Source organism: Panthera pardus, unplaced genomic scaffold, assembly GCF_024362965.1.
Source record: "Panthera pardus isolate Hobbes unplaced genomic scaffold, ASM2436296v1 HiC_scaffold_24, whole genome shotgun sequence".
Taxonomy (NCBI): Eukaryota; Metazoa; Chordata; class Mammalia; order Carnivora; family Felidae; genus Panthera; species Panthera pardus.
In genome coordinates, this window is record NW_026526810.1 from 61611475 (window position 1) to 61629408 (window position 17934).

The following is a 17934-nucleotide window of genomic DNA, read 5'->3' on the forward strand; positions in this document are numbered from 1 at the left end:
TGAGAAACATACACATTAATGCATGGGCTGAGGCAGAGCCTGAGAAAGAACATCCAGGAGTCTTTGAACTGTGAGGTTACGACAATTCAGGGGCTCTTACTTTCCTCTGTATCCCCAGTGCCAGGGACAGAGTCTGGCACCTAATGTAGTAGGCATTCAGCTGATGTTTGTTGAATGGATTTTGAAATTCTTAAACTTCTTTGATGCTAGAAGACCTGCCTTGCTACAATTGTTCCCTAGGGTTGGCAGACAAGCAATGCAAGTCAGGTCAGCCTCCTCCAAGCAGTGGGCAGTGGGACCAGTCCTCAGATGCCTTTAGCCTTGACTTCTTTCCTTGCCTGTGAACATGACACCCTGACCTGAGAAGCGTTGTTCTCGGGTCTTTTGAAACATCCTTCTATCTGAAACACAAGCGAGTAAGCAGCGAGGACAGCTGCTGAAACAAGAAGAAATAAAGGGGGCAGAGTTCAAAATCCAGGGGGGCAGAGAGCTTAATGGCCTTAAAGGATCAATTAGACATTTTGGAGGGGAATTTTCAAGCTCTGTCACATCCCATTATTCCATTTGTTCAGTGAAAATAGAAGCTGGGATTTGGGTCATATAGGAGGGCTCTTTGGATGCCAAGGATATTTGAACTGAGAACATTTCTACAGAGTCAGAATGGATGGAAATATGGAATTTCCCTGGATGAAAATGTGAAGACCCATCCACTGATAAGGCCTTTCAAGACATTAACAGAAAAGGTAGGAAACTCGCCTCTGGTAGCACTGAGTGGCCATGCTGATTGTCCTTACTTGAGAATTTTATCAGGTGGTCAGAGGAATTCAGGGCACATTTCATTCTCAAGTTTACATAAACTCCTCAGAAACTCACCAGTGGGCAAGACCCTCAAGGACCGATTTCCAGGAGCCCATCCTCACATTCTGTTCTTTGGCCCTGAGCACCCACCAGATGGAGAAGCACTGTTTAGCCCTTGGAGGCTGAGCCAAAATGCATTCGTAATTCACTTGCAACAGGACTAGGAAGGGCTTTTGTCAGACTGTTGACGTGGGGGATTTGGGGTTGGGGAAGCATTGAATTGCTGGAGAAAACTAAGGTAGAAATAACTTCCAGTTGTGACAGATGAAGGGAGTAGAGAGAAGGACCCCTAGGGAAGTATGGACAGGTGTCTTTGAGATGATATTATTATTATTATTATTAAATCTGATTCAACTCAATTCCGAATTCCTATCTTGGTATCAATAAGAGTTCTTCGTAAGCTTTCAGCTTTATGTCACACATAAAGGATGGCATATGTATCTCTGTAGGTGTACTGGCCATTTGTAAAATGGTGCAGAGCTCAAGAGAATTCTAAATCTAAGAAACTCTACTTCCCAAGCACAAACGAGAGTTTTGTGCAGATGGATTCCCTCATGTCCCAATTGAAACAGTGACTAGAGCATGAGGAGTCACTCTCCTATTCTTGCTCCTCTTTATCCATAAACTGTGGATAATGTCTGGTACGTTTCCTCCAGAGGCAGGAGACTATAGGGTCTTGCACTTGGAAACGTTAGAAAGACTGACAATGACATGTTTCAGGTGAAATGCCGCAGAGGGTGTTTGGACCTAGTGAGAGAGGAGGCTGGAGCCAGCTGCAACCATGTCCACCGTGGGGGCAACTTTCCAGGGAGTCAGGCCTGTCATAGTGCAGGGGCGTGCTCTGCAAAGCTCTTCTGCCTGGATTTTCTTCCAGGAGAAGGAAATTTACCGCTGGCCTGCTAGAGAGTCCCTGAAAACCATGCTGGCTGTGGGCTGGTCTGTGGAGAGGACCAAAGAGGGAGAGGCCCTGGTGCAACAGCGGGAAAATGAGAAGCTTCGGAGTGTGTCCCAGGCCAGCCAGGTATGACAGCATTCCCGGGGCCGACACTGGGCCAGTGAGGAACCCCCAGAGAATCTGGGAAATCTGTCCCTGGTGTGTCAGGGGCGAGGACTACCAACAATGAAACCTGGGGATCTTTCGGGGATACATCTTTGGTAGCTGAAGTCAGGATACTGATAAGAGTAAGGAAAATAATGGCAAACCCAGTGATTCTGCCTTTGCTTTCCCAGGGCAACAGCTACAGTCCTGCTCCCCTGGACCTCTCCAACGTTGTGCTCTCCAGGGAGCTCCAGGTCAGTGTTGGTGCTTCCAGAACAGTTTGCTTTCTAAAGCCCCCAAGTGCAGGACATATTACCCTCCAAAGAGTTTTGTTCAAAAGGAGTGAGGAGGCACCTGGGTGGCTCAGTCGGTTGAGCATCCAACTCTTGATTTCGGCTCAGGTCATGATCTCATGGTTTGTGAGACCGAGCCCCACATCAGGCTCTCTGCTGACGGCATGGAGCCTCCTTTGGATTCTCTCTCTCCTTCTGTCTCTGCTTCTCCCTTGCTTGTGCTCTCTATCTCAAAATAAATAAATAAACTTAAAAAGAATCTTTAAAAAAAAAATAATGACCCTAGGGAGAGAAGGGCTCTTTAAAAAATTAAAATAAATGAAAAAGGAGTGAGGAGAGGGGAGAAAGCCTAGAACATGTCACCACTGAAATATCAGAATTGAAAAGAACCAGACTGGGCAAGGGCCACAGGGCAAGTCTCGGGTAGAATAAACCGGTTATCTAAGCAGGCCAGGCTTTGTACTTCTTCCAGGGCCATCATCACAGGTAATGACTCACTAAAAGGAGGAAGAAACTGCAAATTACTGTATCAACACACAGAACTAACAGCTAGGAGGAAAAAAAACTTGGAACAAAACTAATAAGAGCCAGGAGAAAGCCCGTGGAGCAGCCCCCAATGGGGTGAGGGTGACTTCCTGGTCCCAGCAGGTGCCGACAGCTGCAAGGGCACTTGCATATCTCATGTCCTGTGGAAGATTCACTTGAGTGCCCCATGTTGGTGCAGAATTCAGGGGCGTACAACCAAGAGGATGAAATTAAAAGCCCCAAGCTGCCTCCTCCCATCCCTCCCCTCCCGCATACATCGGTGGCCAGGATTGGCCCCAACCCAGGGCAGATACTCCCCAGACAGTCCGTCAGACCAGCCCTTTGGACCTTAGAGAAAGTGTCTTTCCAACGTACACCCTTGATTCCAGGTCACTATTTTCTGAGCCTTAGAAAGATGAACTCTCTTTGAACAATTGTATTTGCAGCCATTTCTCTAAGATGTGATTATTTTTAGCCTGCTAAGGTAAGGGTTTTGGGGGGATCCTGACACCCACTGCCATCTCCCTGTTTCAGGTCAGGAGTAAAATGTTCAAGTCCTGCCAGAATTCAGTTTCAGATGGAAATGTGTGTGTCTCATAAATGCATCAGACTGCCAGGATAATAAGTTATAAGGGAAGGACAGAATTAGAAGCTGTTTTCTGTATGGAGGGGAAGCTATAAAAACTAATGAGGTGCATAAACACAGACTAATTAATGATGGGAGACACTTCGCGATGTGCTGTTAGCATTTGGTGGTGCTCAGTTCCCGAGGCTGCCTGAAACAGCCCAGCAGATATGGACCCATTTTTCTTCTTTGCTTTTCTCTGACTGTTGTCTCTTTGGTGGGACACAGGGAATGGTGGAGGTCGTGGCCGAGAACTATCACAACATCTGGGCCAAGAAGAAGAAGCTGGAGCTGGAGAGCAAAGGTGAGCCAGGTTCCCGGTGCCCCCTGCAGGAGGGGAGCTGGGGGTGCGGCAGGTACATTTTCCCGGAAGTGCAAAGGAAGGGCCAAAGAGTTGGTCATCTCTCACTTTCTTGTCCCCAGGTGGCGGCAGTCACCCTCTGTTGGTACCATATGACACCTTGACAGCCAAGGAGAAGTTCAGGGACCGAGAAAAGGCACAGGACCTGTTTAAATTCCTCCAGGTGAACGGCATCGTGGTTTCTAGGTAAGTCATCTTCCAGGTGATGTTAGGGGGGCAGGGAGGACTTGTGGACGTGGTCTCTCCTTCCCCAGGTATTTAATCACCTGTCTGCAAAACAGACAGGAGACAGGATAATGGTCAGTATTCTGAAATGAGAAAACTTTTATTGGGGAGCATGAAGCCATCTTTTCTGACCTAAACAGGACCAGTCAATATCAATTTTTAAAGCTCAGTTATAGCAAAGAATCATGACAAATTATACATGTACACCTTAAACATTTAATTTGAAATTGAAACATATAAACATTCATTCATTCACAAATCTTGTGCTATAGGCCCCCGAAGCTTCTCTTTGTATATTGTTTTATCGATTGGCCTTCTAAAGCATATCCATAGGGCATCATCAGACCTTTGGGACTTGGGCTTCTTTGCAGAACGGCAAGAATTACGGCATATACAAAACCATAGAAGTGCAGTATCTTCTAGATTTTTAAAAATGTCTATTTTGGGGAGAGAGAGCATGTGCACACACAAGCTGGAGAGGGGCAGAGAGAGCAAGAGAGAGAGAGAGAGGGACAGAGACAAAGAATCCCAAGCAGGCTGTCGGCGCAGAGCCCAACGCAGGGTTCGAACTCCTGAACTGTGAGATCATGACCTGAGACAAAATCAAGGGTCAGACACTTACCCGACTGAGCCACCCAGGTGCCCCCTTATAGATTTTTTTTTCAATTTCCTCTCTTGTCTTCTACAGCTAGTTATCTCGCTCATACCTATTTCAGAAACGTATTTGGAAACACAGTTTCATGTCTTTCCAAAATGTGCAGCCTAGTTCTCACAGAATCAGCAATTGTCTTCAAATTTCTATTTTGTTTTTGTTTTAGACAATATTTGATTAAATTACATAAGAGCAATAGTGAGCAAAATGGACATAAACAGTCTTTGAACACAGAGAACAGATTCTTTGAAGACACAGCACCACTGAGGAGACTGAATGCATCAAGATTTCCTGAGTTTTTATTGCAAACTTGTGCTTGTCAGAATGATCTAGATGAGGATGATATATGAATAGGGTCTTAGCTGCTTGAACCTAGAACCTGTTTCCTCACTGGTCAGATGTCACTGATGGGCTTTGCTCCTTAAGTCATGCTCGCTGAGTCCCTTGAAGAGAGACAAAACAAGCCAGGGTTCCTATCTGATATAGCCATTCCTTCTGAAAGAAACATTTGCTGAGCCAACTGCTGTTTCTTGTTTTAGTCTCCTACAGAATTTTGCCACAGAGTGGCCAAAAAAAAAGAATAATAATAAATAAAATAAAAAATAAAAACCCATACAAATATTTCTCTCGTAGCGCCTGTGAAAAAATAGCAAAACTTATTTGCCATATTGTGAAGCAGGAAAGGTCAGACAGCAGGAGACCACCTCTGGGGAAGCATTTGAGAAACGCTCCCTTCGTCGTTTTAATCCTCTTCTTAACACCCAGAGGAACGTGCGCTGTGGTTTGCTGATAAATAACTTGCTTACAGAAATGAAAAATTCCTGTTTACCAGAACTAAAAAGGAAATCAAGGAAATAAGGGGGGAAATGAAAAGGATGGTTGAACTCAGCAGACATAGCCTAGTAGCTGTTTACCATGCGCCAGCCCCTACAGAGGACACTTGGGTGTGCAGGCAAGGAAGCCAGAGCCCCGTCAGTAAGGAGAACTCATTTCCCGCTATCCGTATCTCTGAACTGCTCCATCCTCAGCTTCCCCATCACGCCACGGCAGCCCATTCTTCCTGGTGCTCAACCCAAAAGCCTTGACTCCTCTTTTTCCCCCAACCCACATCCAGTCCTTCAGGACATCCTGATAGTTCTGCTTTAAACGATATCCAGAATGTGACCATTCTCGCCCCTTCCATGCTGTTACCATCATTCCTGTAAGAGCCTCCTATCCAGGCACCTGCTTCAACCCTTGCCCCCCACCATCAGTTTTAAACCTAGCAATTAAAGTAATTTGTAATGTAAGTCATTCCTCTATCCAGAACTTTCAGTAGCTTCTCATCTCAGAGCTAAAGCAAAATTCTAAGGATGGCCCGTAGGGCCCTAATGATTTATTAACCACCTCCTGTTTCTCTGCTTGCCTGCTCACATCCATTCCATCCACACTAGCATCTGCCATATTCCTTCAGCTCGGCGTGCATGTTCCTGCCTCAGGACCTTTGCACCACCAGTCCATATGCCTGGAAAACTCCTTCCCCAGATGTCTATATGGCTCACCTCCTCACCTCCCTCAAGCCTTTACCCCAATGTCATCTCCCAATGAAGCCAGCACTGATGGCCCCATGTAACACTACAGTCTGCTTGCCCCCCCACCTTGGGCCTTTTCATACTGCTTTAATCTTTCTTTTTTCACAAAACTTACTAGCTTCTAGCATTCCACGTAATTTATATTTTGTGCTATATATTATTTGTGTCCATTTACAGCTAGTCTGTACGTTCCATGGAGGCAGGGATCTTGTTTGCTTCTCCGATTTATCCCCAGCTCGATATTTGTTGAATGAATGATAAAGATATTTTGAAAAATCTTTTCAGACGTTAGCATAGTGCAGGTATTGGGTGCTCATAAACTCAGGTTCCAAGTGCAAGGGGAATCAGTCAAATGACAAAGCAGGTCACTAGGCCAGAATAACCATTAACGTTTGGAAAGTAAAGTCAACACAGATAGGATTGCTGATGCTCCGAAGTCACATAGTCATCTCTGTTACTTCCTGGGATTTACCCATTTCCAACCTAGAGGTATGAAGGATATGGAGCTGGATGCCTCCTCCATGGAAAAGAGGTTTGCCTATAAATTTTTGAAGAAGATCCTGAAATATGTTGATTCCGCCCAAGAGTTTATTGCCCATTTGGGTAAGTATCATTGTGAAATATCCCCCAAATGTGTGCTTCCCTTAATATTTCATAATCTCAAAAAGAATGTGGTATTCCTTTATCAAGGGATGATGCTTTCATACTGTAGCTGTTCGTAATTCATTGAGACATCATAGGTTTTGGGGGGGAAACGGTGGCTGAGATTTTTGTCCCCCTCTTTAAAAAAAATCTGTTTCATCCTTGGTTTCAGGGTTTGAGCCACTTGTCATTTTTTTCATATAATTCATCCTATTTTAACTTTTCCATTATTTTGCTTTGTGACTGTGGGCATATGACTCAACCTCTCTGAAGCTGCTTTCTCATCAACAAAGTAGAGGAAAGGGCACTAAAACAGCTTAGAGAACTGACAGAAGAAACACCTAGCCAACACAGCTATAAAGTACTTTGTAAAATACGAGATATTTTGTAAAAATGAAATGGCCTTTCCATGACCCTGAGGAAAGTTGCTCTGTGTCTAAAATGCTGTGGTTGTTTTTGTGTTTGTTTTAACTATGGCCAACTTTGTGTTATTTTTGTCTTTGTAGAAGCCATTGTCAGCAGTGGGAAAACTGAAAAGTCTCCCCATGACCAGGAGATCAAATTCTTTGCCAAAGTAAGTGATTCCCTGCATTTAACCAAATTACTGTCTTCTTAGAATCTGTACAATGTAGGGTGTCCGCTAAGCTAATCTAACAAAGATAGGCAAAACTCCATTGGCTTTGATGAGCTGGACATGTATTTCTCTGTTGTGGAACAGTCCGGGGGCAGGTAGGTCGACTGAGGTGCTAGGAAGCCTGGTCTTCTCCATGCCATCATCCAGGGACTCTGGTACTGTCCTCCTGGTGCCCCACCATCACCTCAAGTGTGATGTACGTCAATGGGGTCCAGATGGGCTCACCTATGTCACATCAGTGGGAAAGGGGAGGACAGGCCCCTTCTCTCTTAAAGATCTGTCCCATTGACTAGAACTCAGCTGTTCTAGCTTCACCCAGCCACCATGGAATCTGGGTGATGCATTCTGTAGCTGGGCGACCCCATGCCCACCTAAAACATGGGGGTTTCTATTGCTAAAAGAAGAGAAGGATGAATTTGGGTACCAGTGATGAGCAGTCTCTTCCAAACAACCCTACTCAGAGGCCTGTATGCACATGAGGCCTTGGGATAACTGTGCCCGAGAAACAGAGACATAAAGGCTCAAGGCTGAAAGTGGTAGGCCCTTCCCCAAGTGTCCCTGTTGGATGCCGTGCCCAAGAAGTACCATGACCTACCAGACTATCCTGAAAATACTGGCTCAGGGCCATATGCATATTTCTCTGGACCCTCAGTCAGTCAGTGACCTTCTCCATTCCCATATCCCCAAGGCCTCTGGTTTGAGGTGTACAAGAGGAAAATGGGTTGGAAACTGCAATTCACTGGGTAGAGATTCCTGGAAATTCCAGGACCTGTGTTCAGAGGCTTTTTGCTCCCTGAAAATGAACTTTTTCAAAGGAACTGAAGGAGGGGCTTTGATGAACTTTCTAGAAGTTCATTTATGGTGGATTTTCTAGGTTCTCCTCCCGCTGGTTGACCAGTACTTCACCAATCACCGCCTCTACTTCCTGTCATCCCCTCTAAAACCCCTCAGCAGCAGTGGCTATGCCTCCCATAAGGAGAAAGAAATGGTGGCCAGGTGAGTCTACAAATGACAAGGTCATGGTGCTGACGTGACCTATGTAAAACCCCAGATTCCTGGAGACTAAATGGCGAATCCTTCGGAGAAATGAACTGTGATCTGATGATTGGCAGCACAGAGGTTTTGGTTATCCTCCTGGTTTTGAAAGTAATTATATTCATACTTATCTGTGTATTATTTTGGCAACCAAGAGAAATGCACTGTTTGGATGTATCAGTAGGGCTTGGGAAAATTTTATATACTCAGATCAACTTTTATCCTGAAATAACATTTAGAAAAAGGCAAAGTCAATTCTGAAGCTTGGACAAGCAAACACACAACGTTGAGAAGAAACAAGATTAATGCTGGCTTCCATCCCATTCTTACAGGCTTTTTAAGTTTAAATTTGTTTTAAAGAATCAGATCTTACAAGTCTTATTGTGGATGATCTGATATTTGAAATCTAGAGCAACATAATTCAATTTAAATTCCTAATAGGAAAAAAAAAAATGCATCTGGAACACCAGCCTTCGTCCTCATTCCGCTAGGCGTAACGTGTGGATACCTCAAGGGAGAGGAGAGCAAAGGGAGTGCTTTATGAGCAGGCTAAAAGATGAATTCCACCGTGCCTCCGGTTTTCTCCATATGTGATTTAGGATGACAAGGAATGGGTTAGACTTCTAAACGGCAGAGTTAAGAACTGTAACGGAAGCAGTCAACTCTTTCCCTAGCAGCCGTTGATGGTGAACAGCATACAATATACTTTAGAAAGGCCCAGCTGTTAAATACCATCATCCTTGTGAGGATATTCAACCTTAGGATTTAGCTAACATTTATTAAACACAAGGCTAAGCAGTGAGATCATTTTTCATACTTACACAAATGGGCTATAACTCTTGCAAATATCATTGTGAAACCTCACAGTGTTCTAAGAACTGCCTGTATATGCTCTCCAATTTGCAGATAGGGACTCTGAGGTTTGGTCAGGTTCACGCTGGTGCCTGAAGTGACCCAGGGAGTAAGTGAGGGCAAGAATGAGAGTCGTCTCTATCCACGTTGAGTGCCATTTTTTCTGCACAGTCATTACTTAATTTCACTTAGTAAGAAAGAAGAAGCCCACGCTTTCAAAATGAGATACCCGTAGCGTCAGTTACCGACCAAAGACTTCGTAAATTTTTTCAGGATTAGCTGGTGTATTTTGTAAGAAGGTAGAGAAATGAGAGGCAGAGTGAGATACTCTGATAATCCAACAGAGGGCAGGTGTGTCTGTCTTCTTCATCTATTTTTGTTAGATTATTAATTCATGGAAATGTAACATTTGTTCAGCCAGGCACCATTTGTCATGGCTGGAATGCAACCTGGATCTGATCAGCCTCGCAAATAGCTTCCAAATCCATCGTGTGCTCGCTCCCCTCCCACAGAAGCGCTTGTGTCTGCACCAAATGCTTTCCACCTCCAGACCCCTCGTGTCCGCATCCTTCACCTCTGCCTCACCTCTTCTGCATCTGGTGCCCTTCGCCAGTGCTACCACACTCTCTCCCTGTGGTCCCTCTAATTTATCACTTGCAAATTCTGAGATGGGCAAGCACCTGGGGACTCTGGCCCCTCATAACACTGGCCTAAGAACTTCTGCTTAAATTATGGGCCCCCTAGGGGACAAGAGGGGGCCTTTGAAAACTTAACTGGCCTTGGTATGCCTGGGCAAGTGCTTCTGACTTGCCCAGGGGAGCCAGGTTAGTATTAGGATCAAACGACCTAACCGTCTGGTTTAGTTTGAAAAATGTTGTTTTGGGGCACCTGGGTGGCTCAGTCAATTAAGCGGCCAACTCTTGATTTCAGCTCAGGTCATGATCTCACGGGTTCGTGAGTTCAAAGCCTGTGCTGACAGCCTGCTTGGAATTCTGGCTCTCTGCCCCTCCCCAGCTCGTGCACATAGGTGCACACGTGCGTGCGAGCTCGCTCTGTCTCTCTAAAAATGCACTTTTTAAAAATAATGTTACTTCGTACTGAGCATGCGTCCACTTTGAAGCTTTTCACCAGAAATATCTGAGTTTATCAGCCCCTAATTCTAATTCTAAAAAGAGGATCTTGTGATACCTGTCTACTTACAGGTGAGAAAAGTGATACCCAGAGCAGCTAAGTGGCTTCACCAGGACAGCCCAGCTAGTCAGAGTAGAGCCACGGAACTCATGTTCCTCCAGGCTATCCCCCTCCCCCAACTCCATGATTTTTTTTTTTTTTTTTATCAAATACATGTCTTTTAAAAATGGACACAATGAGGGGAGCCTGGGTGGCTCAGGTGCTTAAGCATCAGCCTTCGACTCAGGTCATGATCTCACAGTTTGTGTGTGTGAGCCCCATGCTGGGCTCTATGCTGCCAGCTCAGAGCCTGGAGCCTCCTTCAGATTCTGTGTCTGCCTGCCTTTCTCTCTCTCTCTCTCTCTCTCTCTCTCTCTCTCTCTCAAAAATAAATAAACATTAAATTTTTTTTTAAATGGGCACAATGAGGGGTGCCTGAATGGCTCAGTCAGTTGAGTGCCCGGCACTTAGTTTCAGCTCAGATCATGATCTGATGGTTCCTGAGTTTGAACCTCGGGTCAGGCTTTCTGCTGTCCACACAGAGTCTGCTTGGGATTCTCTGTTTCCCTCTCTCTCTCTGCCTCTCCCTCTCTTGCACACATGTGCCCTCTCTCTCTCTCTCTCAAAAATAAACATTAAATTTATTTTTAAGTGGACACAGTGAGGGGCACTTGGGTGTCTCTGTCTATTAAGCATCAGGCTCTTGATTTCAGCTCAGGTCATTATCTCATGGTTGGTGAGATCGAGCCCCACATCTGTACTGACAGCATGGAGCCTGCTTCGGAATCTCTGGCTCTCCCTCTCTCTCTTCTCTCTCTCTCTCTCTCTCTCTCTCAAAAATAAACTTTTTTTTTAAACAAGTACACACGATGAGAAACACAAAAAAGCAGTCCGTTATTTAATTTCGTATTAGCAGTCTGTCAGATTTCTATTAACTTACTCTGAGTTCTCTGAAGCACTAGGCCAGGGTTTCCAAATTATTCCCACTGCAAGAACAGATGACTAACCACAGGGCAACTTTGGCTGCGATTTTCTAGTCAACAGCCCAGTAGACTCAGGGCATTAATTGAAAGCCACTTAAAAGTGAGCAAGTCTGTGTTATTTTTTTTTTTTAAGTTTTTATTTAAATTCCGGTTAGTGAACATACGTGATTCAGCACTTCAGTACATAAAGGCGAGCAAGTTTTGATCTCCACCAACACTCAGGATGTGTTTCTTCTCAGTTTGAGCTGTCCCCGAAAAGACTTCTGCCCCTGTTGTGGGTCAGAGAGCCCGTGACAAGCTATGAGTGAGAGGTTGGGAAGGACTTCAGCTCAATCTCGCCTTGGAAGCCCTTGGCCTGTATCAGGTGTTTTTATTCTAACTTCCCTTTTCCGTTCCACCAGCAAGGACTGCTTTCTCAAGGGACTACAAAGTTCTTGTCTAGCTGTGCCACTGTCACATAGTGTCAGAGTTCTGAGCATTCTCTCCCCAAGAACTACTGGCAGTTCAGGCCAAATTACGGCTGTAGTGGGCAAGGGTCCATCCATGGCATATTCACATACGTTTATGGAGCTCTTTTCTAACTGCACAGGGCTCTCTGCTAGATACCATGGAAAGTAAAATGATAAGATACAGCTGGACCTCCAAGGGGTTCTGGGGTAGAAAAGATGGGTGAAAGGGTGGAGTAGGGTCAGAAAGCACAAAAGCATAGCAGATGGGCTTTCCTAACTTCCCAGGGCACAGTGAGGACAGCTACTCGGTCAGGCCCACAGACTGATAGGAAATGACAGAGGAAAGCAATATCCTAAAATGTTTTTATTCAACATCATATCCCCCTGTGCCTGAACCATTAATTTTCTTCTGTTGCCACCTTCTTCCCCACCTCCCAACTAAAGCCTCACACCCCCAGAGAAGGCTGCAAAATGGTTTGCAATCCATTGCAACAGTGGGAAAAGCATGATCCCTTTCAGAACCCTCATTTACTCCTGGATGTCCTACAAATGGATGTTTTAGCACATGGGACTGTATAGCAAGAGGTTGTTGGCAGTAACCTTGTTACTGCAAAATACTCTAGTTGTTGCAGAAGGATTATTTTCTTTGGGGTGGGGGCTGCCTCCAAGGTGCCTTCATGACTGTCCCACAAGACAGTGGGAAGCATACATTTTTCTTTTTTTTATATATAATTTATTGTCAAATTGGTTTCCGTACAACACCCAGTGCTCATCCCAACAAGTGCCCTCCTCAATTCCCATCACCCACTTTTCCCTCTCCCCCACCCCCATCAATCCTCAGTTTGTTCTCTGTATTTAAGAGTCTCTTATGGTTTGCCTCCTTCCCTCCCTGTAACTTTTTTTTCCCCCTTCCCCTCCCCCATGGTCTTCTGTTGAGTTTCTCAGGACCCACATATGAGTGAAAATATATGGTATCTGTCTTTTTCTGCCTGACTTATTTCACTTAGCATAACACTCTACCCTATGATCCAGCAATAGCACTGCTAGGAATTTACCCAAAGGATACAGGAGTGCTGATGCACAGGGGCACTTGTACCCTAATGTTTATAGCAGCACTTTCAACAATAGTCAAATTATGGAAAGAGCCTAAATGTCCATCAACTGACGAATGGATAAAGAAGATGTGGTTTACATGTACAATGGAATACTATTTGGCAATGAGAAAGAATGAAATCTGGCCATTTGCAGCAACATGGATGGAACCGGAAAGCATATGTTTTTCTAATGTGGTCCAGAGGATCCTTTGAGAGGAACACAGTGCATCTTGCTCAAGGGTCATTCTGTGCTCTTTGTTTTAAAGTGTGGGGGCCTGGGGTAGGGAGGGTATGAGTAAGACCTTGGATTTCTGTGCCTTTCCTACTCGCCTTCTTTTCTGCTTCAGCCTGTTCTGCAAACTCGCTGCTCTTGTTCGACACAGGATTTCCCTCTTTGGTAAGTGAAGAGGAGTATTTCTCAAAGCCTCACTCCTCCCTGTAATTATCCTTCACTTGCATTTTGCCTTTATTTCTGGTGCCTACAGACAACCTGAGCCTTAGGACTAAGGTGTCACCTAAATTTGCCATAGAAAATTGATCTGAAGTATGATAAATGACCTCTCTACCCCTACAACAGCTCAAATTTTCCACACCGATGAATGTTTTAAGCTCTGCCTCTAACATCCATCAAACAGTGTATGTGTCAGGCCAAAGATAAATGCATTGTCCCAGCACATAGGTCTGGCACTCTTAGTGTTGATGGTTAATTATGCCGGGATGTGGTTTGTGCATATGAGAAGATTGCATTTAAAAGATAGGCTGGGGGCACCTGTGTAGCTCAGTAGGTTGAGCGTCTGACTTTGGCTCAGGTCATGATCTCATGATTCGTGAGTTCGAGCCGTGCATCGGGCTCACTGCTGTCAGCACAGAGCCCGCTTTGGATCCTCTGCCCCTCTCCTGCTTATGCTCTCCCCCAAAATAAATAAACATTAAAAAAAAGACAGGCTGAAGGGTTTGGGGAGTCACCAGTGATATTGTTTTGTTCTAGGAAGTGATTCTACTACAATGGTGAGCTGTCTTCACATCTTAGCTCAGACACTTGACACAAGGTAAGTCTGCCCAGTTTTTTCCAGTAGTTTCTCAAGACTCCCTCTGTGACCCTCTCTTCTCACTTATTGTACAGAAGAGGAGATGTGCCACAGCTCTGCAGGAGCTGGGGAGAGGGAGGGGAGACAGGGAAGAGATGAATCTTCACCTGACATTAGCACTCTCCATCTTTCAGTTCACATGATGGAGGGCCACTGTCAGGGTGTGTACCGCACGCTAAAAGCTGAGCATTTGATCAATTCTTGTCTTCTCTTCCTGAGAAGTTGATCTTTCAGAAGATAAAGTATATAATATAGCAAAGTGCCGCTTTATACCTCATTATCCACAAAAAGGGAAGAGCTGCCTGATAGGTGGTAAGGCCACAAGCATCCTGGGAGAAGGGAACCATAACACTCTGAATCCAAAGCAGCCAAGCAGGGGAATGCAGGGGATGTGTGATAAAAAGATCAGAGGCAAAGATAGGTTTAAACCCATGACCTGAGGGTCTTGCAGGAAAGATGGCTGAAAGGGAAAGGAAATTTTAACAAACGTACATGTTAAGTTCTGGTAATATAAACATAAATGATCTAGCGGCGTCTGGGTGGCTCAGTCGGTTAAGCATCTGACTTGGGCTCAGGTCATGATCTCAGTCTGTGAGTTCGAGCCCCATGTCGGGCTCTGTACTGACAGCATGGAGGCTGGAGCCTGCTTCCGATTCTGTGTCTCCCTCTCTCTGCCCCTCCCCCGCTCATGCTCTGTCTCTCTCTCAAAAGTAAAACATTAAAAAAATTTTTTAAACATAAATGATCTGATGAGATGAAAATGAGAAGTAGTGGGAAAGACAGGGAACTTTCTTGAACACACTCTTTGAGTAGAGCCCTTGTCAAAGTTGGGAGGATGACGCACTTCCCAAAACGATATGAGGAAGAGAGAAACCAACTAAGAGAGTGGCCACAAGATGAAAATCTACTACAAACTAAGACTGGTTATCAAAAAAACGTTAAGCTGGGGCGCCTGGGTAGCTCAGTCGGTTGGGCGTCCGAATTCGGCTCAGGTCATGATCTCGCGGTCCGTGAGTTCGAGCCCCGCATCGGGCTCTGGGCTGACAGCTCAGAGCCTAGAGCCTGTTTCAGATTCTGTGTCTCCCTCTCTCTCTGACCCTCCCCCATTCATGCTCTGTTTCTCTCTGTCTCAAAAATAAATAAAACGTTAAAAAAATTTAAAAAAAAACGTTAAGCATAATTAAAAGAGATTTTAGGGGTCTAAACCCTAGAAACAAACATGGAGGTATTAGGACAGTGCAAGTTTGCAGATCAGACCAAGGCACCCCAGGGGACTCAAATTCTGTGCACCTGAGATGAGGAATCTTAATTTCCAGAAGCATGTGGACTGCCTTTGGGAGAGTACCCCCCCCCCCTTTTTCTCAATGCAGGTCAGCGTGTTTGATAATCATTCCTGACAAAAACCCAAGACTAGAAAGTTAGAAAGATAGCTCATTAATCCTTACAGTCCAGGAGCAAGCCTCACTTACCTCATTTCTTTCTTCTTCTTTTTCTGGTTAGCGGTGGGGGAGCGGGGGGCTAGGACAGATGATGACCTTGAAAATTCTGGAGATAAAAAGCATCTGTCCTTGAAGCAAGCCTGTCATAATCTTGTGAATAAGATGCTGAAATACGGAGGGGCACCTGGGTGGCTCAGTCGCTTAAGCATCCAACTTCAGCTCAGGTTATGATCTCACAGTTGTAGGTTCAGGTCCCATGTCGGACTCTGTGCTGACAGCTCAGAGCCTGGAGCTTGCTTCAGATTCTGTGTCTCCCTCTCTCTCTCTCTCTGCCTGTCCCCCACTCATGCTCTGTCTCTCTCCCTCTGAAAAATTGGGAAGCATTTTGCTCACTGTCATGCCCAAGTATTAACAGGACAGGAGCAGGATAATCGATGCCAAAGGAGATGGTGACACCCTTTCTACTGTAGTTGCTGTCATAACCTTGACGTCCTTAAGCTAATGGCCATTTGCGTCTGTGTCCCCAAACAGCTCCTGGTACAACCATTTTCTCCTGTTCGCTTCTGGGGTGACGTAGTGCAGGATTCTACACATAAGGTGTTGCTGTCCAAGTGCACTGTACCGGCATAGAGAACACTGCTTTGTTTTCCACAGTTGTAGAGAAAACTAGGGGGAACTTTATTTTTCAATAAACTTTTGTTGTGTGGGAAACAAAAAATGTCCTTCTCCAAGCTAGGACATCCCTGCTAGCTAATAGAAACGTAAGCTTAAGCTGAGTTATTTCTTTGTTCTGAGAGGTCCTGCATCATGGGAGAGAGCCAATATTTCTTTCCTTAAAGAAGTTACTCATCCCATAGTGAACTGTAAGAAAAACTCACCTCTCCTTCCTTACAATTAGAAATATACAGAGGAATATAGCCTGCTGGGACATTCTATTAATAGCAAGTGACCAAAATCGGTTTCTTTCTAAACTCTCCTCCACATCTTCCTGAAGAGTCGAGTGCCAACTCCCTCCAACAGACAACACTGTCCAGTTGCTAGCCCCCTTTGGGATTGTGTGACCCAGCTTGCTTCCTGGATGCTAACTGCTCTCTCCTCTTCCCCTGACTCCATGTCAGTCAGGTGACTAGGGTGTCAAATGTCTGCCCAGGTTAAACTACAAGTCACCCGTTTCAAGAAGGGGGTCGGCCAGAGGTTAGGATTGTGCTTTTGGTTTTGAACATCGTTTGCTTACAGGACTGTCATGAAGTCAGGCTCAGAGCTGGTGAAGGCTGGGTTACGAGCTTTCTTTGAAAATGCGGCGGAAGACTTAGAGAAGACTTCGGAAAATCTGAAGCTCGGGAAGTTTACGCATTCCAGAACACAGATTAAAGGCGTGTCTCAGAATATTAACTATACCACGGTGGCTCTGCTCCCCATCCTGACGTCCATCTTTGAGCATGTTGCTCAGCATCAGTTCGGGGTGGATTTACTCTGTAAGTCAGATTGCCATCTATTGTGGATTTATATGCACATGGCTCCAGATAAAAAGGGTGTGTGACTCATTTGCTTGAATTAACCTTAAAAGCGGAATTGAGGGGCGCCAGGATGGCTCAGTCAGTTAAGCGTTCAGCTCTTGATTTCAGTGCATGTCATGATCTCACAGTTTGTGGGTTTGAGCCCTGCATTGGACTCTGCTCTGCTTGGGTGTCTCTCCTCTCTCTGCCTCTCCCCACTTGCGCACATGCTTGTTCGCTCTCTTTCTGTATCTCTCAAAATAAATAATCTTCAAAAAAAAAAAAAAAGAAAGAAAGTGGAATAGAGATAATTATTCCATACTTTCTCCTTCTTAGGTTTAAAAATGGAGTAATAGGTACTTACAGGGGCAGAAATCCCCCAATTTGAGTATATAATATTTCATCTTTTTCCACTGTTATTGAGGACCAGAATTTTCCACCCACTAGCTTAGCTGTCAGCCGTTGTGTTCCCACTTAATTTGAAAAGGTTATCTGAGTAATCCAGTAGGGGATATAGGTTTGCTCCCAGGGTTTTTCAGATACCAAATTTCCTGTTAAGAAGCCCTAATTTATTCATTGGATACCAGGAGCAAAGGAAAGCTGCTAACATTTCATTATCTGAGCCTTCAGAAGAGACCATAGTCGGTTGGTTTTATTTCAGTTTGCATTTAGTACCACATAGAGCCCCTTAGTGCAAATACTCTGCCACCGAGCTTCAGTTTCACACTTTAAATGTTGGCGCATGATTTAATTCAATTTAAACAGTTGTCCATAGCCAAGGCTATGACTTCTATATCCCTGAACAACTAAAAATCAGTTATTTCCATGGAGGAGGGCAAAGGAATAGGGGAACATCCAAACTCATTATTTCACATCATGGAAACAATGCATTTACTTGTTGAA

General features: G+C 44.9%; 1 protein-coding gene across 1 annotated transcript in view; it reads left to right on the top strand.

Annotated features, from left to right (window-relative positions):
- Positions 1-17934, top strand: part of RYR3 (ryanodine receptor 3) — a 524284-nt gene that overhangs the window by 420640 nt on the left and 85710 nt on the right. Inside the window, exons 53-63 of the mRNA XM_053889214.1 lie at positions 654-743; positions 1733-1879; positions 2089-2151; positions 3569-3644; positions 3764-3883; positions 6633-6752; positions 7298-7365; positions 8300-8421; positions 13356-13405; positions 13997-14057; positions 16772-17010. Coding sequence (XP_053745189.1) covers positions 654-743; positions 1733-1879; positions 2089-2151; positions 3569-3644; positions 3764-3883; positions 6633-6752; positions 7298-7365; positions 8300-8421; positions 13356-13405; positions 13997-14057; positions 16772-17010 — 1156 coding nt within the window. The remainder of the gene's footprint in view (positions 1-653; positions 744-1732; positions 1880-2088; positions 2152-3568; positions 3645-3763; positions 3884-6632; positions 6753-7297; positions 7366-8299; positions 8422-13355; positions 13406-13996; positions 14058-16771; positions 17011-17934) is intronic.